Source organism: Melospiza melodia, chromosome 4 (assembly GCF_035770615.1).
Source record: "Melospiza melodia melodia isolate bMelMel2 chromosome 4, bMelMel2.pri, whole genome shotgun sequence".
NCBI classification, from domain to species: Eukaryota; Metazoa; Chordata; class Aves; order Passeriformes; family Passerellidae; genus Melospiza; species Melospiza melodia.
This window is the reverse complement of record NC_086197.1, coordinates 7,064,959-7,081,201: the sequence shown is the minus strand read 5'-3', so window position 1 is coordinate 7,081,201 and position 16,243 is coordinate 7,064,959. Positions and strand designations below refer to the sequence as shown.

The 16,243-nt window shown below is 46.1% G+C and overlaps 1 protein-coding gene across 1 annotated transcript; it reads left to right on the top strand.

Annotated features, from left to right (window-relative positions):
• The first annotated feature begins 3,683 nt into the window (after nt 1–3,683).
• Nucleotides 3,684–13,847, top strand: PHYH (phytanoyl-CoA 2-hydroxylase). The gene is made up of 9 exons (XM_063153741.1): nt 3,684–3,810; nt 6,016–6,071; nt 7,105–7,215; nt 7,306–7,471; nt 8,078–8,159; nt 9,094–9,275; nt 10,001–10,150; nt 11,144–11,275; nt 12,843–13,847. Exons 1-9 carry the CDS (start codon nt 3,712–3,714, stop codon nt 12,894–12,896), a joined length of 1,032 nt encoding a protein of 343 aa, XP_063009811.1. The 5' UTR covers nt 3,684–3,711; the 3' UTR covers nt 12,897–13,847.
• The last annotated feature ends 2,396 nt before the right edge of the window (nt 13,848–16,243 follow it).

Here is a 16,243-nt window from a genome sequence, read left to right as displayed (position 1 = left end):
GGGAAAGTTTGTAACATATAGTTTTGGAAAGTTTGTAACAGTTGTTGCTCTTTAGCTGTTGTTTTCCTCAGCGTTTTGCTTCCTCCCTGCATCAGGGAAAAACAGCATTTTAAATCTGTGGTAATATGTAAAGCCAGAATAGTTTGGCCATTTTTGTTACGTATTTTTTTATTTCATATTCTGTTCTAAATTCAGGATTAAAGCTTTTCTAATAATGAGATAATGAAAGTTAATGTGACTGCTGCAGTGAGAGGGCAGCAAACCTGAGTTGGATGGACACAGTAGCTGGTATTTAGTGCTCCACTGATGTTCCACTGGAAGTCAGGTGAACAGCTGGAAGAACCACCTGAGTTCATGTCTGCAGTCTGACCACAAGATGTGATTGCAACCCCTGTGACTGGTTCTTGGAAAGTGGAAAGGTAATAAAATACCCTCTTGTTCAGCCCTTTGGTAGGTGTTTTTCCCTGCTAGGTGGTCATGAGGGAGAATGGGATCCCTTTTGGGAGCTTGGAGATCAATAAGGGCAACATGTTAGTGAGGGAGACTTTTCCTTTCTGGCTCACTGGCGCTGCAAGAGCCAACCACAGCTGGGGTTTTTACACTCTGTGCTCAGAGCACTGGTGGATCCAGCTGTCTCTGGTATTCCCAAAGGGATGTGTCAATAAGGAATGGGTGGGCACCCCCAGCTGAGAAGTTTGGGACAGCTGCAGAGAAACCTGGCAGTAGCTCCTCCTTAGGATAAGGGTTGGCCAAAGCTTGGAATTCAGCAGGGGCCAGGAACTAAAGCAAAGGCCAAGGCAGAGAATCATCGAGACCCTTGACCCTTTCCATGTCCTTTGTCACTATGCCCCTTGTTTTGTTCTCTGATTAATCCATAGCTCCCTTTCCCTCCTTCTCCCTTCTACCATCCATGGAAGCCCTTCTTGACTCCTCTGGTAGTGAGAAATGAACCTGCACGTTGGTGGTGGATTTTGTTGTTATTGTCTCATCAACATCTGTTTTCCCTGGCATCTCAGTTAAAAAAGCTAATTTTGCTGAGTTGGAGCAGCTGCCACTTCTCACCACAGTAAATTAAGCTTTCAGAAGACCTCATCTTTGGAATTACAGTTCTGATCATAATGTGGATTTTAATAGTCAATTGAGATGCTTATTAAATTATAAGACTGTGCATTAGGAATGTTCCTGTGCTGCTGGAGGAATCTCAATCGTTTAGGTTTTATTAGTTTTGTGATTTAATGAACAGAAAACATTAAAACAAAAAGCCAAATGCAAACCATCTGTATAAAAATGTTCTATAAAATTCAGGAAACTGACAGACATAGCTGTAAAAGTACTTTGCAAAGACACAGCCTCTCTTAAATTCCATCCATTTTAATACAATGATTAATGCCACCATCAGTTTCCTTAACAAAGAAAATTTCTGCCTTGTTTCTTTTACTGGGTTCATGACATTCAGCCTGTATTTCAGTGATGCTATCAATGGATTTGAAAATTATTCACTCTGGACTCTTTAGATGCAAAGGATGGGGGGTTTTTTTAGGTGTCCACACATTCCTAATTCCAGGGGGTGTGGCTACACCGCCAGCAGCCTCCTGTCACTGAGTGGTGCCGGCAGTGCCAGATCGATCTTTTGTTGTGCTAAAGTTCGATCCCTCAGCAGCAGGGTACAAATTCAGGGCACTGACCTCAGCCACCCGCTCTCCTGCCAAGGTGGGCAGGGTGTCCTCAGCTCTTTGGGGTGTGGCAGAATACAACAGGGCAGTCAGTGACACGGGAGTCACTGGTGTGGAGATTGCCAGAGAGGCTGTATGTAAAAAGGAATAATGGTATTTAATGCACAGAGATATTGGGGTTTTTTGAGGGTCTTCTTGTTTTAAAAATGAATATATTGGGAAAGGGTTCTTCATCCAGAGGGTGGTTGAGCACTGGGACAGCCTCCCCAGGAAGTGGTCACAGACCAAGAAGGTCACAACCAAGAAGGCTGACAGAGTTCAAGCAGCCTTTGGACAACATTCTCAGGCACAGGGTGGGATTCTTGTGCTTGTCTTGTGCTGGACTTCAGGAGTAGGACTGATGGTTCTTGTGGGTCCTTTCCAACTCAGGATGTTCTATGATTCTATATACATTTATGTATGTGTATATTATGTATATGTAAAATTCTCCTAAATCAGTACAGCCAAATCCCTACTTTTTGTTCATTTTTTACAGGTATGAAGGACACCTTTGCATAAGGTGCTGTCAAACATGTACCTATGGAAGAAATATCTACATTGCAAACAGGTCCATGCCACAATAGGCATGTGTAGTATTATTCTGCTTCATCTTTTTGACAGGGCTTTTACCTAAACTTTGCAACACATGAGATTTATTGAGGTTCCTGTTTCAGTTTGGATTGTGAAAGCAATTGCAGCATAGATCTAAATTATATATAGGCCTTTCAATGCAGTTATAATTAGGAGTTCAGTAATAAAGCTATTACTCTAGTTGCTTTTTTTTTTTCTGTTCCCTCTCACTAGTTTGATTTGAAGGACTTTTAACTTTCTGTTTTCTTATGACTAATAGTTTTCCTATGGCTCAGGAGTCAAAGGTCTGATTTTATTGGCAATGAAGGGTGCTGTCACTGCTGCTGCTGTTGTACTTTCACAGTGCCTGTACTCTTACCTCTGTGACTACACAAAATCGTTTAGAGAGGTTTTTTTCCTGGGTTCCCAACCTTGTTTGTCCCATTTCCATGAACAGCCTGTTCTGTTATGTCCCTGAAGGGAGTGACTCCACCAATCATACTGTAAGAGCCATAAATACAAATGTGCCACAAACCAGAGCAGTTTGTAAACCTGCTGTAGTTTATTTTAATCAATGGGAGTTTTGCCACTGAGTTTTGAAGGGAACCAGCTTAGCTTTATAAAGGTTATGTACAGAAACCCTTCCTACCCATGCCTTGGCTTCTGTTCATCTGCAGCACTAACAGGAAGCTTTGTGTATTAACAGCTGAGTTTTTGATCTACCAACATGTCAGCCCAGATTCCAGCAAAACCTGTTGCAGAATGGGAGTTGAGCTTCCTAAAGCAGCTGTAAGCAGAATTTTGCTGCACATTCTGTCATCATGGGCCTGCCTGGAGCTACAGGAGACCTGTGATGGTGCCTGTTTGGGAACAGGGCCTGGACTGCCCATGAGTGAGGGTTTTATGGACAACCTGGCAGGTGTGAGATCTGTTTAAACACTGGGGCTCAAAGAATCTCTCCAAACGTTTTCATGGAGGGATGAGGCGAACTCTGACGGTCTCCTTAGAGACGGGAGATAAGGCATCGATCCATGCCGGCCTCAGGAGTGCATCGTGCCAAGCGCTGCTCTCCACACGGGGCTGATGTAATTCACTGCTCCAGAGAACGAGAAAAAAAGGGGAAGCGGGAGGACGAATACAATGAAATCTGCACGGAAAATTCCAAGCTCTCCTTGGCTTCCCTCAGGCCCTTTCCCCGGGGGCGCTGCCGGCCCGCGGCTCCGGCGCTCTGAGGGCGCGGGGTCCCTCACGGCCCCCTCCCGCCCTGCACACCCGGGGCACGGCGGAGCCCGGCGGGATCCGGGCTCTGAGGGCTCCCGGCTCCGCCCTGGCTTCCCTCAGGCCCTTCCCACCGCCGTCCCGGGGCTCTGAGCATGCGGCGGCCCCGGCTCCGCCCCGACCGGGACAGCGGTGAGGGTGCCCGGGCGTCATGGAGCGGCTCGGGGAGCGGCTGGGGGAGCGCTCGGCGGCGCGGCTGGACACCATCCTGCGGCACCTGTCCCCGCGGCTGGCAGCGGCCCCGGCTCCTGTATCCTTCTGCTGTGGGGTCGGGAAGGGGCGGCAGCAGCGCTTTGGCCCCTGTGGGTCGGGGCCCCGCTTCCCCCAGCCTGGCCCGCTTTGCCCCTCGCTCCCCGCCCTTGTGTGCCCGTGGTATGTCCGACAGGGACACCGGGCTGGCAGGGACACACGGGGCGATCCTGCCCTGTGTCCTGGTGCTGGAGAACAGCGCTTCCTGGCAGCCCCGAGCGAATATCGGGGTCAGTATCTGACCCACCCCAAAGCCTCTCCCTGAGCTTCAGCCCCGCAGGCTGTGGGGAGCCGGGGTGCGGATCTTGGCCGTGCCCCCCAGCACCGAGCCAGAGGCTTCCCTGCAGCCAGTTCTCCTCCTAGAGATTTAAGGAATTCCGCATGACTTAGAAGTTGCACGGGAAGTCACAGATTCCTCTGAAAGGTACAGACTGGACTGGCAGAGCAGCAGCAGGAAAAACATCAAGGTTTGGTTTGTGAGTGGCAACCGAGGTGGAAATGTTGGAGGCTGCCAACATAAGGCAGAGGAAACCTGGGTACAAATTAGTTTTTGCGTTGATATGTCCCGTGGTTCCAAAAGTTACGTGGAGACTGCTTGCTAAGAATATTTTTAAAGCTGCTGTCATAAATGTTGCTTTAAAAAAGCTTTTTCACAGAGCAGAATGCTAACAAGTTACCTCTGAATTACAATACATAGAATAGGTTGTGATCAAACAGGATGTAGAAGTCCTCAAATCGATTAAAAACAATACAATTAAAAATATGAAAGCAGATGGATAGTTGTTGACTCAGACTGCCATAACACAAGTAGGAACACAAAATTAAGAATAAATTATGGGAAAAACACCCTGGTTGTAACATACAGGAAGTAAGGAGAGGTGCTGCACAACCTGTTCGTGTTTAAATCTGGGTCATGATGCAAATAGCTTTGGACCAAAACCTGGTCTAAGCTGGGCTGGAGCAAGAAAGGTGTGTGGGTAAAGTAAATTACAGACTGACAAGAATGATTTATTTGATACATCAAATGGTACATCAGTTCACTGGTTTTGTTTTAATATCTGTGCCTCGTGGTTTTGGTTGTCCAGGCAGCCCAGACTTGTCCTCTGAATGTTGCAAAGTGTCCAGAGAAAAACCAGTGAGAGGAAAAGGCACTACAAAGCCTGGGAGGAAGGGGCTGAAATGGAGTCCAGCACTGGGTGGGCTTGTCTGCTGTCCCCCCAAGGGGGAGGTGGAGGTGCTGAGAGGGCCCCATGTTGGGGTTCAGCCTGTGCCTGTGTCTCCATCAGCTCTCTGTGGACATTTAGGAGCCTGAGTGATCAGGAGTCCCATATTCACTGAAATTGGGCCTGAAATGTGGTGTGTGTGGAGCACTGGTGCCCTCAGTTGGGGGATTCCTTGCTCTGGGACCTCCTGTGCCAGCTGGTCTCCCCATGTTCTTCTCTCTGTCTTCCACCCAGTTCCCAGCACCTTTTCCTCCCTCTCATCATTTTTTGCCACACATTTTTGCATGTGTTGTTCTTCTCCCGCCCTGTGTGACTCTTGAAGCTTCCTGGTGTGGGGACACAACTGCTGTGATGAAACTTTATTTCTCATTCCCAAAGCATCCATGGTTTTATGAGCAGTGGAGGAAAGTCAGTGGTTTTCATAAAACCCTGAAGCAAACATGCATGTAAAGAACAAAAGATCAGCATGAAGATGCTCATTTTTGTTATGGATGACACTTCAATACCATGCATAAAGCTCTTGTGTGGCTTCTTTAGCAAATGGGGTTTAATTGCCCTGTTGATAAGATTGTGTCTCTGCATAGGAGAAAAAAAAAAATTTTTAAAAACCTGTTGAAATGACTTGAAGTAGAGGACAAGCCTAAAGCTCTCCTCTCTCCCTGCTGTCCCTGTCATTTGGAAGGGACCTGATCTCTGCAGTAACTGGAGAGAAGGTGAGGGTTTGCAACACTCTCTGAGAACATGAAACCTCAGGTTTACTCCTCTTCCTTTATTGTTTCAGATTCTTTTCATTTATAGAATATTTCTTATTATAATTTATTATTATGGAAGCAATTTATTATTATGGAAGAAGAATGTGGATTGAGTGTCCAGCACAGCACCTGCCTTTAGAATGAACACCACTGTAGGATTGAGGACCCATATCTGTAGATAATGTTCCAATCTATTTTGCTTGATTGTATATTCCTTAATTCCCACCCCAGATAAGCAATCCTACTTCAGCCCAAGTCAGTGTTGCTCCTCATTCAGGGAGGTTTTGGTAAGCTCCATCTTCCTTGGTAGAGATGAAAGCAAAACAACCTTCAGAGCTTAGCTCTTTCTTCCCCTGTTGGGAAGGATGAAAGTTTGACAAGAAAGTCTCACAGATGTGTGTGCTTGGCAGAAAGATTTTTAAATGTAGAGGCTGATGAAGGAATAGAGATGGAAGCAAGTTTTGATATAGAAGAAAAGAATTGCTGAGCCAGTCTTACTGCATAACCAATGAGGCAAAGGGTGTGTTAGTTAGAAGGGGTTTTTATGACTTTGAGCAAAGGATAAACCCACCTCAAAAAATATGTTTTTACCAAGCAGAAAGATAGCACAGGCAAACAAGTCAGCAAATGGTGCAAGTAGAAAAAAGGTCTCAGAATTTTCCACTGCAAGAAAACTGAAAAAAAACTTCTAGCTTAAAGTGTAATGTACTAACTTTTAGTGATTGGAAAATTGTAACATGAATATGGTAATTATAGTATCTATGATAGGCTATAGATAAAAGTTAAGGTACAGATTGGTTCTACTGCATTAAGATGCTCAGCAAAGAAAAGTATAGAATGCATTGTAACCAAATCCAAAGGGTCTGGAGCTGACAGCTGCAGGCACAGGCTCTGCCACCCATGACCCTGGACTGCTGTAACTCTTGGATCTAATAAACTGCATTTTGGAGAGCCCCTGGAGTCCCACATCCCTCAGTTCAGCTCTTACATTCCCCCAAGCACACATGTTGGTCACTAGGCGTGGTTAACGTGTCCCTAGGCGTGGTTAACGTGTCCCCAGGCGTGGTTAACATGTCCCCAGGCGTGGTTAACATGTCCCTAGGCGTGGTTAACGTGTCCCTAGGCGTGGTTAACGTGTCCCTAGGCGTGGTTAACGTGTCCCCAGGCGTGGTTAACATGTCCCCAGGCGTGGTTAACATGTCCCTAGGCGTGGTTAACGTGTCCCTAGGCGTGGTTAACGTGTCCCTAGGCGTGGTTAACGTGTCCCTAGGCGTGGTTAACGTGTCCCCAGGTGTGGTTAACGTGTCCCTTGTGTCCCAGCTACACCCTGGACAACGCTGTGCTGAGCAGGGAGCAGAGGCAGTTCTATGAGGACAATGGGTACCTGCTCATCAGGAACCTCGTGTCGGACCAGGACATCGAGCGCTTCAGGTACCTGCACTGCCTGACGGGCTGGGGGCAGCTCTGGGGAGCTGGAGGTCATTGGGCTCTTCCAACATGGATGTGCCCTCTGGTTTGCAGGAAGGAGTTCACCAGGATCTGCAGAAGAGAGGTGAAGCCACCAGGAGTTATGATTATGAAGGACGAATCCCGGAAATCTGAGTTTGGTCAGTCTGAAAGCGTGGTTAATAAAGTGCAGGACTTCCAGGAAGATGAAGAGCTGTTCAGATACTGCACTCTGCCTGAGGTAAAACAAACAAAGGGTGCTGCTGGTGGAAGGGCCTGCATGGAGGTATCTGACCCTGCAGGTCACTCCCATAAACACACAAGTGAGGAAGGAGGATAAGTCAGCCTTTAAGAGTGAGCAGGGGATGGATGGAGGTTGGGGCAGAAGACTTAAAGCAGTGCTGCCCTGCCCCTGGGGCTGCTCTGCCCCTGGTGCTGCTCTGCCCTTGGGGCTGCTCTTCCCCTGGTGCTGCCCTGCCCCTGGGGCTGCCCTGCCCCTGGTGTGGAGCCAGTCAGGAATGTGACTTGGCCAAACCATGCCAGGCTAGAGGGCAATATCTGCCAATATTCATGTGGCAGATGCAGCTCTGTGGGAGTACTCTCCCCATCTTTTCCACCCTTCTCAGCAGCCTGCAGCACCATCTTCCCTCCTGGCCTCCTCCCACCATTCCCATTTGTGTGCCAAGCCAGATCCTGCCTCCTGTCCTGCATCCTTCCATCCTCCCTGACCTCCTCCTCCTGTACCCTTGTCCTCAGCCAAACATCCAGCTCCCAGTGCTTCCTCAGCAACATTTCTTCTTGTTTTTCATGGTTCTGATTTTTTTTCCTAATGTTTTTGTCTTTGTAGGTCCTCAAATATGTTGAGTGCTTCACAGGGCCGAACATCATGGCAATGCACACCATGCTGATAAATAAACTTCCAGATTCTGGTAAGGAAAACTTGCATTAGTGGAAAATGAATGAATTATTGTGTGCATGCCAGAATTGAACTTAGTGTTTTAGAAAAGCTGTAAAAAAAATTAAATCCAAATAACATTGAAGATTTACAAAGCCATTTTGGTGATAGTTTGTTTTCTTTTTACCTTGATTTAATGAGACAAGATAAGAAAACACAGGAGAGTTTTTGAGGCTGCACAAAGTCTAAATAGTGTGGCAAATGAGGCAAGCAGAAATATCCTAACTGTATCTATTTAAGGAGCAAAATCAATGGCCAAATAAGTATATAAATTGTATATAAAAGGCTTTTCTGGTGTGGATGATATTTCCATTTCCATAGGGGGAAAAATAATAAGCAAAACTTCAAGAATATTTATTTATGTTTAGACTTCATGGAAGAGAGCCTCTAGGCAGAGACTCTCTGTGGAGGCTGCAGTCCATAAATTGAGGATTTTTTTCCCCTCTTTTAAAGAAAAAGCTAAATAAACATGAGCAGGGTGCAGCACAGACAGGGTTGGTTCTGCTTGCATCACAGCAGCACATCCAGTGCCTGCAGAGAGCACAGCTGTTGGAAGGGCTTTGTGCTCTGGAGGTTTGTGCAACTCTGTGCTGGTTAAAGTTCTCAAAAATGGAGAGCAGCCAAATTGAGTGATAAAAAAAAAAAAAAAAAAGTGTGCTGGTGGTAAAGGCCAGCAAAAGGAGCCTTCTGAGAGGTCACAGGCTAAGCAGCTTTCACTGTGTGACCAAGAGCCACCTCCATGGTCCATTTTGGGCTGGGATGGAAGCTTGGCTTGGCTTCCATGGCTGGGCTGGAGCAGCCCTGAGTACACCAGGTGTCTCCAGCATCCTCAGGATGTGCCACAGTGGTTGAACAGAAGGAGAAGCTGTGTCACAGTGCTGGGCTGCAGGTTTCTGTGTGTGTTGCAGCCCAGCAGACCTTCCTGCACCCCATGCACCAGGACCTGCACTATTTCCCGTTCCGGCCCGCGTCCCGCATCGTGTGCGCCTGGACCGCCATGGAGAGGGCTCACCAGGACAATGGCTGCCTCATCGTGCAGCCAGGCACTCACAGGACAGCCCTGAAGCCTCATGGCTACCCACAGTGGGAGGTAGGGACTCATGGAGGGCTTGGGAAGGACTCCTGTAGGGGGAGCATGTGCAGGTCAAAGCTGAGATTTTCAGTGATTTTTTTTTTTTTCTTACATACTGACACTGATTTGGGAGAGTGTTTCTTGTGTGACCTCACTCCATGTGACAAGGGTGGATCTGTCTCTTTTCCCACCTTCACCTGGAAAAATGTCCAGCACGTTGTGGCATGCGAATATAAACACATGCCAGCATTTTCCACTGCCCTTGCCAAGTGTGAGGGCTCTGTCTCCTCCTGTCAGCTTGTTCCTGCCCGGTAGCATGTGTACTGTCCCAAAGAGGAGAAGTCTGACAGTAAACAGCTGGATGGAATAAAATATCAGTTGGTATCTTCCTCTTAAGAGTGTGTGTTTCCTGGCCTGGCCTGTCAGTGGTGATTGAGCAGAAGGCTGGACTCCAGCAGTGGCATCAGGCCACCCTTGTGGGCTTTCCCAGTGCTCTTCTCTGTTCTCTCCAGCTGAGAATTTCATTGTCCAAATCCAGCTGCAGAAAATACAGAAAGTATCATTTTTCTGTATGTCAGGCTTGAGGTAGAAGGATTAGCAAGCAATAGTCAGATTTTTAGCTTGGCATGTGGAATATTCTCTCCAGGGGAAAGCAGATCCAAAGCTGTCCCTGCTGTGCTCTGAGAATCAGCACTTCCTCTAATTCTAACTGAGTGATTTCAGTTCAGCATCTTCTTTCCTAGGGTAAAACCAACAAACTTTTCCATGGGCTGCTTGATGAGGATGAAAAGATTCCCAAGGTTCACCTTGTCATGGAGAAGGGAGACACAGTGTTCTTCCACCCCCTGCTCATTCATGGCTCTGGGATAAACAGGACATCAGGTTTTCGAAAGGTAGGAAAACATCTCTTGATATAGTTTTTTATATTCTTGATTTTTTAAAAACAAAATTATCCAACTATCCCTCTGTTTTTATCCCCCACCCCCTTTGAATCCTTTCTCAGTTCATGAATATGTGGATGAATGTTTTAAAGAGTTATCTTCCTAACATGCTTCAGCACTCTCTTGTTTATTTATTATTTTATTTTTAAACACCTGTCTTCTGTAAGAATAGCATGCTGTGCAGCTGCTTGAGAAAAACAGAACAGGAGTAGAAATGAGATGTTGAATCTACATTTAAATTAAAGCCTGTCTGGCTGTACTTGCTTTTCTGAAAGCTCCCTTTCAGCTGTCCCAGATATCAGGACTTTATCTAATCTTTTTTCCCTGTCTTCCTGGTATCCCATCTCTGGATAACAGGAATCTCCATCATTCAATAAATAATATTTATTTATATGATTGCACAAGCCATTTTCTATAAAAGATTTGTTGACATGCATGATTCTTTAACTGAAACAGGGAAAAGTGCCCTCCTTTGGAGGCCTGGTCCTGTCTCAGGAGGGATTGATCCAGGCACTGGTTTTGTTTTGGTTTGCCTGTTGTGTGGCCTGTTCTTTCAGCAGTTTGTTGGTGGATTCAAAAGAAGTGGGTTGTGACCCTCTGGGTGCAGGAACCAGGAGCCCCTAGAGCACACACAGGTCTGGCCCAGCCCTGACTCTCCCTATTTCCACTCCAGCTGCTGATACTATGAGATCAAGCAGTACAGCTCATGCTGAGGGAGTGAGGGGGAGAAGGGAAGGAAGAAGAGCAAGAGAAGGAAGTCAGCAGCAAGAGTATTCCTCCAAGGGGACACTCTCCAGAGCTCTTGGAAAGGAGGAAGGGTTTTGCTGGCATGATCTGTATGGAAGGAGTGATGTGTCCACAATCTGGAATGCCTGAGTTTTTCCCAACTTTTTGAGTTGTTTGTAGTGAGTGTGACAGGGAGTGACACCCACTTTCCTCACACAGAGCATCAGCTGCCACTTTGCCAGCTCAGAGTGTCACTACATCGATGTCAAGAACACAACTCAGGAGCACCTGGAGAAGGAGCTGCAGGAAATGGTTTGCAAGAAATACGATGCAACCAACGTGGAGCTCAAGGTGAGACTCAGTGCCCTTTGGTACAAACCAGCTCAGTTCCCTTTCCCCAGTCTCTCCTGTGGCACATTGGTGCTCTTTGCTGTGCCCAGCTTGGCAGATCAGGCTGTGCCAGGCAGAGGTGCTTGGCAGGATGAAAGACCTGATGGTCAGAGGATGACTGGCAGGCTTTTTTGGGGCCTTTTTCCTCATAATGTTCACTGGCAGCCTCTTCACAACCCTTGTTCACTGGCAGCCTCTTCACATCCCATGATCTCCAGAAATTCCTTGAGAAGCTCTGCTTGTAAATAAAAAAATGTGGTCATTTGCCCTGAATTCAAAACTATCAACTGGAATAAATTCAGTGCTTGTCCAGTTTTTATGTCCACAGTTCTAACAGTTTCTCCCCATGGTGGGTGGATTTTTCTTTTAAAACAAATAGCCACATCTGATCACAATAACAAATGGATTTTTTTTTTTGCTTAAATATAATCCCACATCAGTTGTTTATACTCGAGGCTATAGCAGTGATATATATCTGCCTCAAAAAAGAAATGGAACTAATGGACTCTTGCTGAATAACTGAGACCATTGAGTAAAATAGAAAGCAAATGTGAATTCTTCAGGGATCCAGCCACTGAAAGAAAAATAAACCTTGTTTCTGGGGTGAAAGTGTTCTGAATATCTTAATCCACAGCAGTTCCCAAGCGTGTGCAAAGCCAGTATCAAGGCAGTAAAGTCTAGATGTAAAAGCAGCAATTTCATTTTAAAATGTACTTGTTTTACAATATCTGGGGCTTTCTGGAGGAGGGACCTTCTTTTTCACTGTCACTGCAGGCCCCCAGCCAGGTATCAATTAACATTGACTCCATGATTCTCAGGAGGCTGATCAATCACTTTATTATTCTATACTTATTAAGAAACCCATTGCCCTTACAGACAGATACAGGTGTACCCAGTTGGTCCTTTGAGCTAAATACCATCACCATTGGCCAATCAGGAAACCACCCTCTGGTAAACAAATCTCCATAACACATTCCACATCTTCACAGCAACAGGTGGAGCAAGTGAAGATAAGAATTGTTTATCATTCTTTTCTCTGAGCTTCTCCCAGCCTTTCCCAGGATGATGCCTGGGAGAGTTGTGCCTGCTGCCACATTTCACCCTTGCTGGTTTGTGTTGTTCTGTTTCCCCCCAGTGTGCCTGGGTGTTTTGGGGTGCCCAGCTGTGTTTTGCAAGCTGATCTTTCATGGCTGTAAAGCCACAGCTTGCTTGCCTTTCAGTTCCTGGGGTTATTGAGGTGCTTGGTGAAATCCAGAGGGATGTGTAGCGAGGCTCTCTCCTTCTCCTGAGTGGAAATGAAGTTGTTCTTGTAAGCCCCAGAGAAATCTCTGTGTTTTTGTGTAGCTTTAAGGATTTTTTTTTAGCCAGAGTTGGAGTTTTCTCCCATAGGAGTGCCCAGGTTTTATTTCACCTTCAGCAGATGATAAGAACTAAGTAATCCTCTACTTCCATCTGTGTAAACTGAAATCCTGATCACTGTTTTCTGGCCCTCAAGGTGCTTTTTCTTTGTCTCATTTTTGTTTTGAAGGATATTTGGAACTTCCGAGCACGGCTTGTGCAAGGGGAAAGAATCAACCTGTAGCAGAGCAGGATGGAAACCATGGCCCTGAGCATGAGCTTCTCTGAGGGAAGAACACAGAATTCTGGGCAGGCAGAATTCCCTTTGCTGACCTCTGTAATGGTAACTTAGCCAAATGCTGCACTGCAAAATCCATCTATGCTAATTCAGAGTAATTGCACTGAGCTTGGGCAGCTGATGTATGTCAAAGGAAACCTAACCTAGAAAAACAGATTTGCTGCAGGTGTCTTAGACAATCAAAGAATCAAAGTCTTGAAAGAACACTTTGATTTTCTTGGCGTTTTCATTCTTATTTCTTAAAAGTTTTTAACATGACACAGCTTTAGAATGATGCTGTACCAATATAGGATTTTATGAAAGAATTTCCAGTGTTTCCAGCTTCCTTTTCTGTGCCAAACAAAAAAAAAAAAAAATCAGTTTCAGACAAGCCCTCAGTGACATGGGGAGTTACTAGTGTAGCTGATGAAGATGTGGGTGTTGGTACCAGCACAATCAGTGGTGTAAGGAAGTGGTTAAAGAGAAAGCAGCAACCACTCACAGAGAAAATTGGGATTTATGGACAGGAATATGATTGCTGGCAGAGCTCCTCAAGCATGGCTTGGCATGGCATCACACCTGACCAGGCAGCTCTGGCACAGGTGAAATATGAGTCTGACAGTGTTGGGAGCTGCTGGGCCAACAGAGCAGCCTCCCACTGGCCTTGCCCAGCTGATCCAAGGCTGTGTGAAGTGGGGGAATCCTTTGAGTCTGGAGGTCTGGGAAAAGGAGCCTTTTGCTGCTGCCAGGTTGAGGAGGTGTTTGGATGCTCCCCAGGATGCAGTGGTGGCAGGGTGGAGTGATGCACACTGAAATGATCCTCTTGCCTTTGACAGTGTTTTTCCTTGCTTTCTGAAAGATTCTTTTGCTTTCAGGATCTATTTTTTGAAATAAAGAATAAACCAGAGCAAAACTGCACTCGAGGGCTGTGTTGTGTCATTGCTGCTGCTCAGAAACTGGTGCTGGGGGTGTTGTTGAACAAAGCATCAATGCTCAGCTTGTTTCCACTCCCCTCCAGTCCACCCAAAACAGGACCAAAGGCTGCAGAGATGGGCTCTTGTGGCACCTTCTGCCTCATTTTGTGATTCATCTTCATGCAGCATTTCTAGGTTTTATTGTTTGTTTGTTTGTTTTTTAAAGGTGAGGTTTGAGCACAGTTAAGTATTGGTCCTGCACCTTTGCTGCTGGAGTGAGGTGTCTGGGCTGTGGTTCCCACCTGGAGCCAGCCATAACCTCTCAGCAGCCTCTGGTTTGACCACAACACCAAGAATTCTGATCAGGGGTCACTTAGGACAGAGCCCCAGTGTGGCTCAGAGGGTGATTTTGAGTGTCCTGGTTCCCATGCCCTCTATAACCTGGCACTGATCAGCTCCTGTGGAGAGCAAGGGCCCAGCTGGGTGGTTCCAGTGAGTTGGAGATCCCTCTGGTGGCTTTGCTGAGTCCTTCCCATGGGATTTTCGGGAGAACTTGGTGCATTCTGTCTGGTTCACAGCACAGGACTGATGGAGGCTTCCCTGTCTGGTGTCACTGGTGGAGCTGGGTTCACTGCAGAGGGAGCTGTGACCACAGAGAGGAGCTACAGGTGTCACACTCCCAGTTTCAAGACTGACTTTTTCTTACCATAGCTAGGAAAGGAAAGGAAGAAGTTTACCTTTGTTTTTAAAAATTTATGCACCTCTGCCTATGGATTTCAGCTTACAATGCCTCTTTCACAAGAACAAACCCATCAATGACCTTGGAGATCATCCAAACTCAGCCCCTGATAAGAGACTTGTGTCCTCATTCCTTCCCACACCCTGTTGGGTAACCTCCCTCTGGGGCAGGCTGTGCTCTGTGCTGGGCAGAACAGCTGGCTGGAGCTGGATTCTCCCAGGATGGATGTGTGGTGTTGCTGGATCCCTCCTCTGTGGCAATAACACTTTGAGAAATAAACTTCTAAATCTGTTAGGCAGAGCTTCCAGAGGCAGGGAAATGCAGAACCTGATGAAATGCTTGGGTTGCTGGGTATTTTGGTGAAGCAGCACTTACCCTATTAGAAAAGTTGCTTGAATTGAATCAAATTAAAAGTAAAATATTTATTTTGGTAATAGTGTGTTTTAGTTTAGCCCTGGCTTGGTAGAATCTTTCTTACAATTTGGTTTGCTATAGGTGTTCAGGTTCACATGTTGGAGGTACTAAATTGATACTCCTAAATTGATGATCCTAAAACCTTCTTTCCAACTAACTTCATGTTCCTGCAGGTTATTTTAACCATGTTAGCCCTTCTTGGACAATTTTTTTTTTAATAGCAGCATCCAATTTTCAAAAAGGACCATGTAAAAATTAGACATCTGGCTGCTTATTTGGCCATCTGCAGTTGCATGAAGCCCCAGTGTTTCAGACACATTTTTTTCCTGCCTTGACATTTCACGTGTTGAAAACAAAGGCTTCCTGCAGCTTGGTAAAAGACAATAAACACAGAGAAGATCTTCTGCTCAGAATTTATGTGCTATTTTCCAGACTAACAGTTCAGAAATGTCAGATTTAGTCTGACTCCTGACCTTGCTGACAGCGGTTGCACGCTCAGCGCTTTGATGTGAAGTCACTGGGTAGGTGCCAAAGGAAGGATTTTGCATCCCAGCTTTGGCTTCTGGTGCTGTAGATCAAAGTCTTACTTCATGCAAGAGAAATGAGGAGGAAAAGCAAGTTTAATTAACTACATTATAGTTTTTTCAAAGTAGATTTGTCGCTCTAAGCCGATCTGGGATGTGGGAGATCCTTTTCCAGCAGTCATTTATAATCAGTGGCAGTGAGTGATGCCCAGTGTCCTCACAGCTGTCCCCTCACCAGCTTAGAGTGCTACTGCAGGGATGTTAAGACCATGATCCAAGAGCAGCTGGAGAAAGAAGTAATTGAATTTGGACATGCAAAATATAAAAGGGTTTCTGCTCCAGACCTTGTGCTAATCTTAAATCACTACCTTATCTTGTAACTCACTAGTCATTTTGGCCTTTCTGCTGATAAGGCTTCTTGTTGCCTGTCTGCTGGAGAAGCACCCTTGCTCCACAGACAGCCCCTTCACATCCCTGGAAATCAGCCCAGGAGCTCTGCAGATCCAGCTCTGCTCATCACTGTTCCCAGCCTGGGCTGCCAGATTTGATTTAATCCACGTTCTTTGCTGTATTTTCAGTGGAAATCAACTCGGGTAGGATGGGCTTGTGCCAGCAGGTGTTTAGATAGGAGAGGCTGTTATTCAATCCCTCTGTAACTGGATTTGCAAGAAGAGGATATAGTTTATAAAACAGCCATCTGAGCACCTTCTCTGCTCACATCAA

Bases quoted from the DNA above. Each gene is read 5' to 3' on its own strand.
- PHYH (XM_063153741.1), top strand. From the start codon at position 3,712: ATGGAGCGGCTCGGGGAGCGGCTGGGGGAGCGCTCGGCGGCGCGGCTG. The intron at 6,072-7,104 runs GTAAGCTCCATC...CTTGTGTCCCAG, and splicing joins CCTCATTCAGGGAGGTTTTG to CTACACCCTGGACAACGCTG. The intron at 8,160-9,093 runs GTAAGGAAAACT...TGTGTGTTGCAG, and splicing joins AAATAAACTTCCAGATTCTG to CCCAGCAGACCTTCCTGCAC.